General features: G+C 35.0%; 1 protein-coding gene across 6 annotated transcripts in view; it reads left to right on the forward strand.

Moving 5' to 3' along the window:
• Btbd10 (BTB domain containing 10) overlaps positions 1-17,736 on the forward strand; it is a 59,727-nt gene that overhangs the window by 22,894 nt on the left and 19,097 nt on the right. The window contains exon 1 of one of the 6 annotated variants that reach the window (XM_028875867.2): positions 2,381-3,318. The exons of the other annotated variants lie outside the window; for them this stretch is intronic. Coding sequence (XP_028731700.1) covers positions 3,194-3,318 — 125 coding nt within the window. The 5' untranslated portion in view covers positions 2,381-3,193. Of the gene's footprint in view, positions 1-2,380; positions 3,319-17,736 lie in introns of those variants that run through there. 6 annotated transcript variants of the gene reach the window in all.

Raw genomic sequence — 17,736 nt, forward strand, 5'->3', positions numbered from 1 at the left:
GGGATAAGCAGTAATAGTACATAGGGTTGTTTGAATGTCAGGCATTAAATAAATAGTATTAAAGTTTATTTAATAATAAAATAAAAATGAATAATATTAAAATATGACATAAAAATACTAAGACAGGACAATGTAGTGGCAGCACCCAGGAGGCAGAATCAGGCAGATCTCTGAGTTCAAGGCCATTCAGGGCTACAAAAACTAAGACCTACTTTGGGGGAATGGCAGGGAAGAGGAGGAGGAAGAAGCAATTGGTTTAAATTTTTTTTAAGCTAGGTGTGGTAGTGCATGCTTATAGCCTTAGCACTTGGTAGGTAAAGTCAGGAGACTCAGGAGTTCAAGGTCAGCCAGGACTACATGAAACCCCGTCTCAAAACAACAGAATACTAATGGGAACTAGAGAGAAGACCTGGGTTCAGTTCTCAGTACCTACATTTGGTGCCTTCAGTTCTAGTCCCAGGGGATCCCCATGACCTCAGTCAGGCCACTGAGGGCACCTGCATGTGCATGCACATGGTATACATAAACTTAGGCAGATATGCATGCATACACCTAAATAATTTTTTTAATTTTAAGGAAAAGACCAGGAACCTCTTTGAGTGAATTTATATTAAGGCTCATTTATATTAAACCCAAATAAAAACAGCTTGCTTTTAGTTTTTTTTTTTGTTTTTTATTTTTTAAAGGAATTTCATTTAAGACACTGTAAAAAAAAAAAAAAAAAAAAAGGATTGTTTGACAGAAACAACAAAACACCTGCCCTCAGTTCAGGAGTGTATTCAAAGGATATCAGGGTCCTGCGGGCACTATTACAGAGTGCTTGAATATCCATATATGGACCAGTTAGAAAATTGTAGGACACATAAACCATGGCACTGACTTGTAAACTGAAGTTCAGAGAGAGGATCATTGTCAGCTGAGTTAGGGGAAAATAAGATGAGCTAGTCCCAAGGTGCTTACAGCATTAGAATGAACTAGGGGTGTATCTGTCAGGACCTTCAGGAGATTACCTTGCCCGGATCTGAGGACACAGCTTTGAATAGTATCACTGTTTCCATTAGGCAGATGAAAAAAATGAGGTTAATAGTCTTGCCCAAGACTATCCAGCATGTAATCACAAAGATCTAATTTATGGACATGATTCTTACTCATTTTTTTTTATTTTAAATAATTTGTCATTACAGAGAGAGCAGGTATAATGAACTCATTTCATATCACTCAGACTGAAGTTACTAATTCATGAATGATATTTTTAAACTCTATACCTCCATTTATTCACTACCACTCCCTGCCCCCTTTTCACTCTTAAGTATTTTGACATTTGAGTAAAAACCCCTGTCTTTTAAGGGTTTTTGTTGTTGTTATTTTGGGTGGTTTTGATAATTAAATCCAGAGGTAAAAGATACCTGATGCTTCATAGTTGCTTATCAGGGTCAAAATCCTCTGATTTGTTTGACTTTTCTCTCGCGATCACAAGGTTAAATGTAGTTCTTAGCCATTATCTTTATCTTCTAGGCAAAGGGGAATGAAAAAAATCAACTTTTGGGGAAATTCCCAGCAGGTATCTGCTTATAAGTGGTATGGCTATTTCTAGATCAGGGAGATTGAGAATAAAGAAATACAGTTTTTAATTTAGGTATGTTGTTGCCTCAAGGAAGACTGGCAATTTATAAGTAGTAAAATATAAATAGATTTTATAAATAGTAAATAAATGAGCATAGTTTTCTTCATTCAGTTTTAGTAGGTAATATAAAAGTTGTCTTTTTAAATGTGCTGTTTTATATATATTTTTAAATAACCTTACATTTTCAGTAGTTTTACTTTAATGCCCCCCACCTTCTTTGCTGTCTATGATCAAATAAGTGTGGATTTATAAAAGTAATAATAGTTACTCTCTATGTGTACTGACTTTCGTTGATAATTAAAAAGCTTAGTATAGGAATCGTGATTTCTAGGTAATACAATTTTTTGTTTATTTTTGAGATTATCATTTAATTAAAACATTTCTCCCTTCCCTTTCCTCCCTTCAAACCCTCTCATATATCTCTCCCTAGTGTAATTCAAACCCATGGTCCTTTTTTTTTCACAGTTAATTGCATGCATACATATAATTCCCTCAGTGTTTTTTGAATGCAGATTTGCTATGATGGATCTGCAGTTTGTATACAAATAAATTAGGTTAAAATCAGTGAGCTTTGCTTCTGTGTTACATACATATATGTAACTAGTATAGTTAATATGTATGTAGAGGAACTCCCTAGCTTGCTGAAGTTAACAGTGATTTCAACTGAAGTGTATTTGGCCTGAAATGTGATAGCTTTTCTTTGAATTACAAATTAGAGGATTTTTTTTTTTTTTTACTATTTTAAAAAAGAAAACTAACACCTCTTTTGTAAAATGTTAAAATGTCTGACTAAGAAACACTAAAAGCTCTTGAATTTGAAAGAATATGACTATGTAAAAACTGCTCTCTGCAGTCTGTTCTGGTTTCTAAAGATAAATGCATACATCCAATATCAGACTTTGCAAGGTTTCATTTCCACACAGAAGCATGCATGCTCATTTAAAAAATTTTTTTTGAGATTACACAAAAAAACATGCTTTGCAGTTTCTTTTTAATAGTTAGAATAGGAAAGTTTGGTTCTTAACAATAGTTGTCGGGTGGATTCTTAGGTTGCAGGTATTGTTCCTGTGGTTTTAAAGAGCTCACTGTCTAAAAGGGATACACTGACACTGGAAGGAATGGAGTTATCTGCATCCTAGTTCCTAAAACCTGGCAAGCTGTCAGAGCTAGAATTAGCTTTACAGATGGCATTTGGCAACATATCTACATATCTCTAAGCCCTCGTCTCCTGCGTTTTCTTCCACCTGCCTATCAATTACAATATCCAATCACTGCTCAGGAATGGGGAAGTGGGATGATCACAGCTCACACGATGCTGTTTGGTTAGAAACGTCAGTGCTGCACAACCCACGGCTGAGTCAGTGTCTGTGAGAAAATGAGCTGAATTAATATTTAGAGGGGGTTGAATCTCTGAACATTTAAAGCTTAACTATCTGCAACAGCAGGATTACACAGTAGAGAGGGAAAAGCTAAAGGAAGTCTATGGACAGGTGAGGTAGGAGGAGACTGGATTGTTCAGAAGAATCTTGAGGATGATGGAAATACCAGATGAACTAAAGTTTCCTAGTAATGCCCAAGGATGCTGACCTGGCTTTCAGTGCTGCATTGTTTGAAAAAGCAGAGTCCCTTTACACTCTGATTTTAAATTTTTTTTCTTGTTTTTGTGTGTCTACCCTGGCATATACTAAAGGAAGGTGTGTATTCATTTTTTATGTGCTATCTCTGGGTTATGACTATATACAAGAATGAATATAAGAGAGGTAGAGAGAAATGCTGGCCTTTGTTTCATAATAGGCATTTACATTTTTAAATGTAAAAGACCATACTTCTGATTTCAGTTTCATGGCACATTAAATGGAGTATGTTATTATTGTTTTCATGGGTTTGGTTCTTTGTTATTTCATGTAACCTGAGAATGCATTATATGTAGTATTATATTTTATGAATGCAAAACTTAGCTAAGGAAACAATTTTTGAAGCAATTTGAAACATTGAATATAAAATTCAAGGTAAAAAAAAATGAAATAATTACCTGAAGATGGAATTAAGGAGATTTTTGCTTTGGAATGAATTAGAGATGAATGGAACTGTTTATTTGTAGTAATTTTTTACAAGACTGAATTTGTTTGAATGGGGAAGCCCTGGCTGGGTAGATGACTGTCTAGTGTACAGGATGCAAGCAGAAGATCTTAATGCTGCTACTGAGAGCGCATCAGCGGACACGGTCTTTGTGTCAGTGTAATTTAATGTTAGACCAGATAAAAAATTTGTAAACGAGGATAATTGCTCTTGCTGTGATATTTTAAATCTTCACAGGTGACAGTGTTTACTTGATTAGGAAATTTTAGCACAATTTAACATGTTAATAAATTTTCCTCTACCTTCATTATCAGTTATTTTTGGTATATTCAGTATAGTAAAATTACTTTATTCTAATGTGAATAGTTATAACATCCTTGTCTTATTTCAATATTCCTTATTATTCCCCTGCCTAGTCTCTAAAAATAGGATCATTCAGTTATCCTGATATCTATATATGTATGTGTGTATGTATATATTATTATATGTTATATATTTTATTGATTTTATATGTGTGATATATGTGCATATATATTACAATCTTATATAGGTGTCTTGTGGCCTAGAAATGATTTTAGCTTGTTATCATAATGAAATTGTAAAAGGAGAACTTGATGCTGAATCTCCTGACCTTACACTTTATAGAATACTTTTCTCTGGTTCTGCCGATTCTTTTCTGATAATAATGCTTGTCCTGTTATGAAAGTGATACATACTCATTACATAAATTTGATAAGTGCAGAGAAGCATATAGGAAAGATGTTATTTTTCTAGTAAAATAAAATGCTTTAGATATTGCATATTTAACCAAATATGAATATATATACGTATATATGTGTGTATGTATGTATATATATATATATATATATCACATGTAGGCTTAAAATTATTTCCAGATATTGTTATATGTTCTGTTTTTTTAAGATACATTCTAAAAATTATGAACATTCTGTCATGGTGATTTATAGCATAGTTGAGTTACACAGTATTTTATATATACTTTGTCATTTAATTGTAGTTCTTCTGAAACATGACCAGAGAAATGATTAACATGGTTTTATATTATAAATTTCTTCAAAAAGGAGTTAAGTAAGAATATAATTTTTTTGACAGTAAAAAGATCCTTGGTGTGATTTCACCTTGAACTCATTAAAGATATACACAGTGTTTGAAACGAAGCAAAAAGCTGTAAAGTATTTTTTACAAGTCCATATAAAAATTAGAAAAATTGGGATCCAAACAAGTTGAGGCATTAGAGAATAGGAACACTGTCCAGAAAGGGTTTCTTCTGTGACATTTAGTAAAAGAAGGTAGGTCCAGGGAAGTGTAATAATAGTGTGTGACAATGAAGGAAGTACCTCAGCTCTGTTTGGGAAGCTTCTTAGTGAGGAAGAATGCTAGAAACACCAATAACAAATAGTAGAACAAGCATTGCTAATGACATGGAAACCAGGAGAAGGAAACATAAGGGAAAGGTGACAATTATCCAAGGAAGAAGCTGCATTAATCAAGGTCTTCCAGTTATTAGTAATTCTTGTGATCTTTGAAGATTTATAAGAGCATAAGAACTGCTAAAAGATTCTGGGTCAGATTTTGAAGCAGGTACAACATTTTGGAACAGAAATGAGAAGGATAATGTATGACTAACTTAAAGAAGACCAGTTAAAAATATGAAATGAATTTTAAAAAGTAGATTAACTTTAAATTTCTCTTATATAGCTAGTATAACGTGTACCCTTGGAACCTTGGAATGTTTGGACCTTTTTTTTTTTTTTTTTTTTTTTTTTTTGGTAAAATACTCTTGAATGTAAGGTAGGTAAGGGAACTAAATATAAAGAATTCCAAGGTTATATGTAAGGTCTGTTGGACACCACTGTGTGGCTTTAGTGTTGTGTATGAGAATGTCCTGAGGGTGGTTGTTAATAAACGACACAGAACAACAATATAGTATGGCTGCTATCATTCCCCCATACCCTTCCCTCCCCGTCATTCTCAGTTATTAAGGATTTTTATAATAACTACTTTCAGATATTTGGAAAATTGTAATTTGGTAAAGCAATTAAACTTGGTTTGAGTCAGACTTACTTGAGGCTAGCAGCATGAACCCTGAAATTGAGCTTTGTGCCTTATTTCAGACCTCGGACTTAATTGATTCTGATTTTAGACAACAGTGGATAAAGTAATTAGATTATTAGATAATCCTGAAATTTCAGCTAGAGTTCACAGATGTTATTAAGATATACCAGGGTATGATTTTGTTAATTAGCTCATTTTGTTTGTTTGTTTGGTTTTTTTTTGTTTTTTTTTTTTTACTTATTTTTTATCAATGTGATACAAGCTATAGTTGTCTAGGAAGAGGAACCTCATTGAGGATTTGCCTCCCTTAGATTGGCCAGTAGGCAAGTCTGTGAGGGCATTTTTTTGATTAGTGATTGATGTGGGAGGACCCAGTGCACCGTGGGCAGCATGGGTTGAATAGAGCAGGCAAGCTGAACAAGCCACTGGGAGCCAGGAAGTAAGCAGCATTCCTTCCTGGTTCTGTTTTGGTTCTTGTCTCCCAAGTTTTTTTGCCTTGAGTTCCTGCTCTGACTTCCTTAGTGATTAACTGTGATCAGAAGGTATAAGCCAAATAAATTCTCTCCTTGCTTTGATCGTGGTGTTTTATCACAGCAATAGAAACCTAACTAAGACAGAAATACTTCAAATTAAGTAATAATTACTACTGTTGTGTACTTGTGCCAGGTCTCTCTGCTGCATATGGTCACCGTCTATAAATGAAGACCAGTCACACTACAGATATTATATGGTCACTGTTTATAAATGAAGACCAGTCACACTATAGATATTGTGTGATCACACTGTAGATATTATATGGTCACCATCTATAAATGAAGACCAGTCACACTATAGATATTATATGGTCACCATCTATAAATAAAGACCAGTCACACTATAGATATTATGTGATCACACTAAAGATATTATGTGGTCACCGTCTATAAATGAAGACCTAAATAGATCACACTATAGATATTATTGGTCACTATCTATAAATGAAGTCACACTATAGATATTATATGGTCACCATCTATAAATAAAGACCAGTCACACTATAGATATTATGTGATCACACTAAAGATATTATGTGGTCACCGTCTATAAATGAAGACCAGTCACACTATAGATATTGTGTGATCACACTATAGATATTATGTGGTCACTATCTATAAATGAAGACCAGTCACACTATAGATATTATATGGTCACCATCTATAAATAAAGACCAGTCACACTATAGATATTATGTGATCACACTAAAGATATTATGTGGTCACCGTCTATAAATGAAGACCAGTCACACTATAGATATTATATGGTCGCCATCTATAAATAAAGACCAGTCACACTATAGATATTATGTGATCACACTATAGATATTATGTGGTCACTGTCTATAAATGAATACCAGTCACACTGTAGATATTATATGGTCACTATAGATATTATGTGGTCACCATCTATAAATGAAGACCAGTCACACCGTAGATATTATGTGGTCACACTATAGATATTATGTGGTCACCATCTGTAAGTGAATACAGGTCACACTGTAGATATTATGTGGTCACATTCTATAAATGAATACCAGTCACACTGTAGCTATTATAGTTTTTCGTGCTAACAGTTTTCTGATGTGAATGCTGCTGTGTCAGTGGCTTCTGAAATTTTGTTGTCTTAGTTCTACTCCTCTCTCCTTCCTTAGGAACATGCACATTGCATGAATACTGATTTTGTTTGATTTTCTTTTCATTTACTCATCTTTTTCTCTTTTGGGGATATTACAGATATTTTCTTTCAATTATGCTGTAAACTTTTAAAAATTGTTGTGACTGTTTTTTTGTGATGGTTTGAATGAGAATCACCCCCCATACTCTTATATATTTAAGTGCTTGGTCTGCAGTTGGTGGGACTGTTTGGGAAAGATTAGAAAGTATGGCCTCATTGGAGGAGGTGTGTCACTGGGTGGGCCTTGAGATTTCAAAAGCCCATGCCATTCCCAGTTAGTCTGTCTCTCTCTTTATGTCTGTCTGTCTGTCTGTCTCTCTCTCTCTCTCTCTCTCTCTGGTGCTTATGGATCAGTTGTAAGCTATCAACTACTGCTTCAGCACCATGAATGCGTGCTGGCTGACGTGTTCTTCCACCATGATGGTCACAGATTCTAACCCTTTGAAACCCTGAGCTCCAATTAAATGCTTTCTATCATAAGCTGCCTTGTTTGTGGTGTTGGTCATGACAATAGAAAAGTTACTAAGACAGTTCTGAATATGTAGGAGTTCATTATTATTCTTTAATGTGTGATTTCCACACACACACACACCCACTGCCATATCAGGATACAGAACTGTGACATCGTCATAGAAAAACTGCCCAGCTCTATCCTTGTCAAGCCATGAGTTGTTTCTCCATCATAGCCATTTTGAAGCCATTAACTAAGTACAATCAAATAGTACATAAGTTTTTCTTTTCTTCGTACAACATAATGCCCTTGAGATTCATTCACAAAATTAGTTTTATGAGTAGTTTATTCTATAGTGTAGCTGTACCCTGGCATATTATCTCTTCAGGAAATAACATGGTTTGGGTCATAAAGTTCAAAGCAATGTTCAGAGTTGGACTTTTAACATGATACATTACTTTTGTATAACAGTTCTATTGTAGGAATTTATAGTTTCATTGTACAAAACTGAGCCCTTTTAAAATTAAGTAATAAATTAGTATTACATAAAGAAATAAGTAGCATTATCAGTTAAAGGTAAAAATTTTAAATGCAAGTAGGTATTTGGATTGACTTTTTATGTAAAGTGGGTTTATTAATAGAGCAAGAGGTGATAGAAATTACTGGTCCCTTATTGATAAAAAATTGTGGTCTGGAAGGATTCATGATTGAGGAATCTGATGTGGGTGTCTGCCATAGCTTTGTTGAATAGTGTTGGTCTGTGAGCTCTGTAGGTGGTGGTCAGTTGGTATAGTAGCTGTTTTTAATCTGAGTGTTGAGATAAATGCTTTTGGCTGAGACCATGAACTATACAGCTGTGTATAAGAGTCTGTGTAGGCTGATGGGGAAAACTTGAGTGTGAGCCAGTGAGAAAACTATGGAAAGAAATGTAGTGGGTACCTGTTCCACCTCAGGCCAGCCTCGAACTCGTGATCCCCCTGCCTCTGCCTCCTTCAGCAAATCATACCTACATGTACCATCAGGAAAAGACTATTGGAAGAAAAGCTCGATTGAAATTACCTATGTTTGATGAATGTGGCTCAGTAGTGGGTTCCTGGGATGGTAGTCTCAGGCAGGTTGTGTGGCCAGAAAGCCAGTTTTGGTGTACAGTTTGATAAGTTTAGCTATTTTATGCACCCATAAAACCTCAAGTACATGAGTATAATGGCGTATATTTCACATCCAAAAGCTTCCTGAGTGCCCTTTTCTCCTCTCTTTCAACTACTGTCCTGTATGTTCGTGCACCTACCAAGCTATCTTCTGACTACCCATTGTCTGTATTTCCTAGAATTTTACAGATTTGTCTCCCTCTTTCAGTTGACATAGTTATCTTGAGATTTACTCCTGCTGTGAGTTGTATAACTTAGGAAAAATATTCATGTTTTATTGAGTCTTATAGCTGTAGGAACATACCACAATAGTTTATTTACCTGCTCATGGACATCTACTAGTTTCTAATTTTGAGTGGTTACATATAAAACTTAGAAGAGTATTTGTATATGCAGGTTAAGCTTTATAGATACATGTTGCATCTCTTTTGGTGGATAAAATAAAGGATGAAGTATCTGGATTTATGACTAGTATATGTCTTATTTCTCAAACAAGCTATTTTCCAGAATAATTTCTAAAGTGGTTTTATCACACCAGTGATTCCATGGGTATATGTGAGTTGCATTTCATATACATACCCTTTTAAGTACTCGGTATATATTTATTTCGTGTGTAGAGGTCAGAGGACAGCTCATGTTGGCTCTCTCCTGCCACCTTGTGGGATCCTGGGATCAAACTTAGGTTAACAGGTCTGTGTGTGCTGAGCCACTTTGCTGGCCCATGGTCATTTGTCTAGCCATCCTGAGATCCTTTGTCATTTTAATTTGCATTTTGATGCATACATTAATTTGCATTGTTGATGTTCAGTATAATTTCATATACTACTTCATTTTATCTATGTGTATATATGTGTGTGTGTGTGTATTTCTGTTATCATTGTGAGAATTTAATACATGTATAAGTCCTTTAGAACTATCTGAGAATTACTTTGTCATCAGTGCCTTTTTATTATTCTTTAATGGTGATTTTTGAAGAGCAAAATTTTTAGTTTTAATGGTCAATTATTTACTTCATTCTTATACAAATTTAGCTTTTTATTTTTAAAAGTTTTGTGTTTATGTCTGTTATCTATTTTGAGTTAACTTTTATGTATAATGTGAACTACTGACCAGACCAGAATCAGGTTGTAATTTCCAGTTCTAGAAGTCAAGTGTCCATTGCTCATCTGTTCCAGTACCATTTGATAAAATATACTTCCTCCCTTTATTGATTTTGAATGCTGTTGAAATTGTCATATAAATGTACATAGGTCCTTTTCTGGGCCATTGATTTGCTTGTCTGTCATGATGCCAATACTACATTGTGTTCATAACTGTGATTTTTTAAATAAGTCTTGGAGTCAAGTTGCCAGTCTTATAACTCTTTTTTATTAGTCATTTAAGACATTCTAGTCACTTTGCATTCCGTGTGTGCACACAGGATCAGGCCCAGAACCTCATGCTTGCTAAACAGGCATGCCACTAAGCTCTACCTCCATGTCCTTCCTTACAAATTTCAGAATAGTTTGTCATATTTTAAATACCTGCCTGTCATAATGGGGCTGGAGCAGCGATTCAGTGGTTAAGAACACTGGCTGCTCTTCCAGAGTACCTGAGTTAGGTTCCCAGCACCCACATGGTGGCTCACAAACATCTGTAACTCTAATTCCAAGGGATCCAACCTCCTTTTCTGGCCTCCAGGGGAACCAGGCATGCATATGGTACATAGACATACATGCAGGCAGAACACCTATACACAAAAATAAAAAACAAAATACTGCTTGATATTTGAATTGGGATTATTTGTATTCATGGGATCAGCATAGAGAGAAATAATACTGTAACAGTGTTAAGTCTTCTGATTCATGAAAGCATGTCAGGTTTTGAATGTTATTATAAATGACTTTCTAAAAATATCAATTTAAGAATGCTTTTTCTTAGTATATAGGAATAGACTTGATTTTTAAAATAGAGATCTAGTATTTTGCACCTGTGTTAAGCTCATTTGATTGTGATAGCATTTGTAGTAGGATCTACTATAGATGATCATGTGGTCTTGAGGAAAAGGATGGTTTACCACTTTCTACATAAGATAATCAGTTTCTAAAGAGAACATGTCTTTTGACTCACAGTTTCAGAGATTCAATGCATACTCCCTGGCCCTGTTGTGTTGGGTCTGTGGCTGCATAGTGTGTTTACAGTGAGAAGCTACTTAACTCATGATGCTAAAGAGCTAAAAAGAGATGAAGGGACCAAGGTTCCAATTCCCCTTCAAGGGCATATCCCCAGTATGCTCTCAGTACTTTCTTAAACTAGCAACCTGCCCCCCAACATACCTCTGTAGTGCACAGGCCAGTGACCCAAGCCTTCAACATGTGGACCCTTGGGAGACAGTGAGATCCAGACTACAGCACTTGAGCAGCACACTGAGACTAGATGCTTTGTTTCTCTTCCTAGGAAGGGTATTTTGAATGTGATCCATAGATACTCTTTATTTGCTTGATGAAGCGCTGAGGGTTTGGTCTGGTTTGGTTTGGTTTGGTTTGGTTTAGTTTGGTTTGGTTTGGTTTGGATTTTAGATTTAAGTCTAGAGTAGATTTGGATTTTGCCAAACGTATTTTCTTTATATATTGAGATATATGTTACTTTTTTCAATAACTAATAGGACTATTTAATCAGTCCTGGGTTTTTAGATAAATTGCATTTAATTGGTAGTATTATTATGTCTTCACATATTGCTATAACTATCAAAAACACTTAGAATATTTGTCTGTTTATAGTTTTCTTGAGATACTTTTTGGTTTTGTTGGAATAATAATGACCTCAAGGATGAGTTGGAAAGTTATGTCTTTTCAGTTTTAGGGGAGAGTTGTATTATTTCTGTTTGAAATGTTCATCAGTGGAGCCATCTGGAACTGGAGGGTTTTTTTTTTTTTTTTTTTTTTGAAGGAATGTTTTAAATTACAAATTCAGTTTCTCTAATATATATGGAGCTGTTTAGCATATCTGCATTCTTGAGTGAACTGTGGTAGGTTTGTAATTTTTCCAAGTTGTTGATTTTTTTGAAATGACTATTACTGTTTTTATTATCATCATCTTATTACTAGCTATTCTTTGAATTTCAGTAGATTTGAACACACCATTGCTGACAGTAGCCATTTGTGCCTTCCTCCTCAGTCTTTTTCCTAAGTGACTAGGGCAGAGGCTTCTCAGCCTTACTGATTCTCTAAGGTTTTGCTTCCATTGGTTTGATTGTTCTTCTGTTTTCTATTTGTACTGGTTTTCACTTTGCTCTTTGTTCGTTTTTTTCTACTTTGGATTAAAATTTTCTATTTCTTGAGATATAAACTAGGTCATTTTTTTAGACCTTTCTTTGTACGATAGGGAGTCAGTGTTGAATTTGGCCCCCTAAATACTACTATATTATCATGCCATAGGACAGATTTTTGACAAGTTGATGATTTTTAGTTTCTTTGTTTTGGGAATTTTAAAATTTCCTTTCACTCTTTTTTTTGTTTGTTTGTTTGTTTTTGTTTTTTGAAACAGGGTTTCTCTGCGTAGCTTTGCGCCTTTCCTGGGACTCACTTGGTAGCCCAGGCTGGCCTCGAATTCACAGAGATCCGCCTGGCTCTGCCTCCCGAGTGCTGGGATTAAATGCATGCACCACCACTGCCCGGCCTTTTCACTCTTTTAAATAAAGATGTTTATATAATTTCTGAATCTTTATTTTCCACATGTTTTTTAATTTTAATTTAATTCTGTTGTCAGAAAATACTTTGATGATTAAGTTCTTTTAAGTTTATTGAGATTTGATTTATTGCCTGGAGTATGGTTTATTATTGTAAATGTTTATGTGCTCATAAAAAGGATGCTTTTCCTGCTATTCTGTGACATGTTCTATGTCAGGTCAAATCAGTTGATAGTGTTATTAAAATCACATTAATTGATTTCTGTCTGCTTCCTCTACTAAACATTGCAGTAGGCCTGAGAGTATAGGTCAGAGGTGAAGTGTGCACTTATACATGAGTCTCTGAGTTTAATCCTTATTACTATAATACATAAGTAATCAAGTAAGTAAATATAAAAATAAGGGTGTCAAAATCTCTAGTAATTGTGGAGTTAGCTATTCTCATTTTATCAGTTTTTACTTTGTATAATTTGAGGCATAGTTTGAGTTGTTATGTGTTATGTGTTCTTAATGAATTTACCCCCTTCCCTTGTGAAAGAACTTAGTCTTTGAGCTCTACTTTGCTATTACAATGAGCACTGTTGTCTGGCATTGTGCTGATGCTAGCATAGTGCCTTTCTTCATCCTTTTTTATTTAGTCTCTCAGTACCTTCATATTTAATGTGTGTTTCTTGTAGGCAGGATAGTTAGGTTTGGCTTTTGTACCCATTCAAATAATCTCTTTTAGGGTGTAGATCATTTGCATTTAAGTGGCTTAGATAATTTGTATATGATTAAGTCTGTTATCTTGCTATTTCTGTTTATTCCTTTTTTCCTCCAATCTTCCTGATTTTTTTCTTGTTATCTTTTGAATCAACTGGTATGTAGAGGCCAGAGATTGATGTTGATTATCTTCTTCTATCACTCTCTTCCTTGTTTTTTTAAATAAGATCTCTTCACCGAACCTGAGTGGCCAGAGAGGTTTGAGAACTCCCCCGCCTCCCATCCCTGAGGTTGCAGACACATTGCTGTGTTTGCCTTTTACATGGATGCTGGGGATCTAAACTTAGGTCCTCATGCTTACACAGCAAACTACTTTTACCCACTGAGCTAGCATTCTAGCCCCAAATTAAGTGTGTGTGTGTTTTCATTTTATTTCAGTTTTTAACATTTTAACTAAAATTCTTTGTTGAATGAATGGTTGCTTTAGCATTTCTAGTACATTATCTTTAATTTACCTTCCAGCGATATGCAATTTCTTATGTAGTATAAAGCCTCACAGCAGTGTGCTGTCATCTCTCCATCCCAAGTTTTGTTCTGTTGTACTCATCTGTAGGTTATAAACCTCATGTCATATTGTTATAGTTATTGTTTAAGCTAATCTTTTAAGAAGATTAAAACAGTAAGAAAAATAATACTTTACCTGTGCAGTTACTCTTTTCAGGGTCCCTCATTCCTTGTGTAAGATCCACATTGTTACCTGGCATTATTTTTTTTCTTCTACCAGAATTGTTTCCTTTTGCGTTTTGGATATGTATACGCATTATCAGTTTTCTTTTTTGTCTTAAAATATCAGTATTCTTCTCTTGTTTTTGAAAGATAGTTTTGTTCTAGACCAAGGGGAATTTATTTGTTGTTGCATTGTTCTTTAAAGTGTATGTGCAATTGTCTTAGGATTTCTTTTGCTGTGAATAGACACTGTGACCACAGCAACTCTTATTAGGGTGGCTTATAATTTCAGAGTTTTAGTTCATTATCATCATGGCAGGAAACTTGGTGGCATGCAGGCAGACATGGTGCTAAAGAAGGAACTGTGAGTTCTACATCTTGATCCTCAGGCAGCAACAGGTAGTGAACTGTATGCTGGGCATAGCTTGAGTATATGAGACCTCAAAGCCTGCCCCCACAGTGACACACTTCCTCCAATAAGGCCACACCTACTCCAACAAAACTACATCTCCTAATGGTGCCACCCCCTTTGAGGGCCATTTTTCAAACCACCATAGTAACTTATTGTTCATATCACATCTGTGGCTTTGTAATTTCATCAAAATTGGAAGAAGTCCCGACGTTTATTCCCTATTTTCTCTTTTCGCTTTTCTTCCTTTATGGCTTCCACCCGGGAGGTCACACTTGAATTTGACCCACACCATGCACAAGCGCTTATGCTCTTGTTTGTGAAGCTGCTTGAACGAGAATAACTGCAGTCCTGCTACTGTCTTGGCCTTAGGCAGGTACTGGGAATGAGCTACTTTTTTCTTTTTCTCTTTTCAGAGCTGAGGACCGAACCCAGGCAAGCTCTCTACCACTGAGCTAAATCCCCACCCCCACCCCCACCCCCGCTACTTTCTTTCTTACCTGTCTCAGTTGACACAGTGCACAGTCTTTTAAATGCATCCCAAAGCAGAGCTGTCTCTTTGAACTTGCTTGTCCTTGTCATTTGTTTTGCACATACTGCTTTGTCTTTAGAGTCTTTTCCTGATCTAAAATTATTTAATCAAATAGAAGAGAACATAATTTGTCTTCTGTAACATCTGATTTCTGAAGCTGATTCAGGGTTCATGCTATTTGGCTTATAAAGAAAGAATGGTTATGTGTGACCATTTGCATTTATTTAAAATCTAAGCAGTTTAGAAATGAAGGCAATATTACAGTAGAACACTTAGCAGCGTCTAATTTGTTTTAAGCTAAAATGATGTCTTCTAAAAACACCTTTTAATTAGTCTGCTTGGCTTATTCAGACTGAACATTTAGCCTGTGTTTGCCTTAGCCATAGTTGTGATTGGACAGTCTGAAATTACTAGATCATATTTAGGAAATTTGCTTTCTTGTAGTTCAAAAGGATTAAAAGCTAGCAGTGAGATTAATAGAGGTTTTGGGGTTCTACCACCCCCATATGTGATCCTTCTATTAATATAGACTCCTTTTTTCTACTTCAGAAGTCAGCCAGAAATTCTGGTATTCCTGTTCCAGTAGTAGAATCTCTTGGTTCTATTTGAAGAAAACGGTTATGTTCTAAGAATATAACTGTTCCCCTCTTTTTCTAGAAGGAACATGAGAGTGGAAAATTTTGTTATTCTTAAGGCTTATGAGAAACATGATTGCAACTGCTAACAGACTGACTTTATTTCCCTAGGAGTAACTAAGTCTGCCTTATTTTCTGTACCTCTAGTCTCTGTTATAGCAGAGTGGTGATTGATTTCCATAGTGAAACAAACCACAAAAAAACAAAAGCAGTATAGTTAATAAGCTAACAAAAAAGGTGACCTTGAGTCACTAAAGGATTTAAATCTGCCTTTGGAATTGTAAGATTACATTTTAACCAGTGTGGTTTTGATAAAAAGAAAGCATTGTAGCATGGAGGGAACATCAGAATGAAGCAAGACTCCACTTACAGTGTTACTACCATCTTGGCATGTGTTAGATGACTAAGCAAACTTGGAAGTTTGAACTTTTCTGTCCTCATCTGTTGTAACTAAACAGCTAGCGTTTAAGAGGTGCATTGTGGCCGGTGCTTTGCTACCCTTTCTGTTTATTATACCTGGCTTACTCCTAACGTAGATAGTAGATAGAATCTTAGAACCTACATCGTACAGGTAGAGGCCTGTTTCCAGAATATTAAATAACTCAAGCTATTGTGTAACTATTAAAGGAGAGTTTGGCTCTAACTCTATTACTGTAAAACCAAAAGTTCCTTCTACCTCTCAGATATGCTATACTATTTTTTTTAAACTGTGGGCTGTCATATAGACTAGCATGCTACATTTCCAAATTGTCTTAGGTCTGTCTGTGATTACCATTGCCTTTTCTATACTTGCATTGTATTTTCATTGTTAATTTTTATTTTTTGTTTCCATTTTCATTATTAAAATTTTATGTATTTTTCAGGACCTAGTGACTAACTCTAATCTAAAAATTGTTAATTACATTTATCTACCTATTTACTATTTTTGTGGGACTCACACACGGAGGTGAGAGAACAGTTTGCAGAACATGGTTTTTGGGATCAAACTCCGGTTGTCAAGCTTGGCAGCCTTGAGTGCCCTTACCCACTAAACTGTCCTGTCAGCTCCCTAACTTTAGTCTGTTGGCAGTGCCTCCTTCTTTTAAGATTCCAAAGCATTTGTCTGTCACTCATTTAGTAGAAATTTGTGATAACATATTTTACATTCAGAAGTTGGATAACGTGATTTTTTACATTTCTCAATGTGTATTATTAATGTATTATTGCTGCACGGGTAAGCTCTAGAGAGAGCTTCTTTTTATTGGCATTTAAACTGATAAGAACAGACATTAATACTAGATCTGAAATTGTCATTTAACACATCGTTGTGCCAGTAGTGTACATATTTAATAATACTGAAAGGGAGTTCTATTACTAGACTATTTTAACTAAATGGTGATGTTCTCAGTTACTTCTCACAGTAACACTTAGTCTATGTAACATGTTGTAAAAATTTTTAATTCCCTAACATTCTATAATCAGAAAGTAGTGTATTTTAGAAAAGTACTTTTCAAAAATTAAAATAGTAATAATAATACATTTGAAGAAATTCTAAAAATGAGTTCATCATGTTTGCCTGGAGAATTGTTTGATAAGAAGAGTTATTTTACCCAAACCTCAGTTTTTTATTTTATTTTATTAGTGTTTTAGAACTTGGTCCTTTCTCCATCTAGGAAGCCCTTACAAAGAAATACCTGTATACTTCCTGTTACTAAGCATACTTGTAGCAGTCACTTGATGGCATACATGGTAGTGAATGCTTGTAATACAGTACTGGGTGGTAGGAGAGGCTGAGTCTCTGTAGCAAGAGTCAGTTAACCCTTTTGGGTTTTAATTTTCTCATCTATTAAACATTGAATTTTATTATGGTTTTTATAAATACATTACTCTAGAATTTATCAAACCTAAGGATTCACCTTGGTAAATCAGATTTCAGAATCAAAAAGTAACATTTGATTTATGTACTTAAAATATCAGTCGTATGTTAATCATGTTTTC

This window comes from Peromyscus leucopus, chromosome 1 (assembly GCF_004664715.2).
Source record: "Peromyscus leucopus breed LL Stock chromosome 1, UCI_PerLeu_2.1, whole genome shotgun sequence".
Classification (NCBI taxonomy): domain Eukaryota; kingdom Metazoa; phylum Chordata; class Mammalia; order Rodentia; family Cricetidae; genus Peromyscus; species Peromyscus leucopus.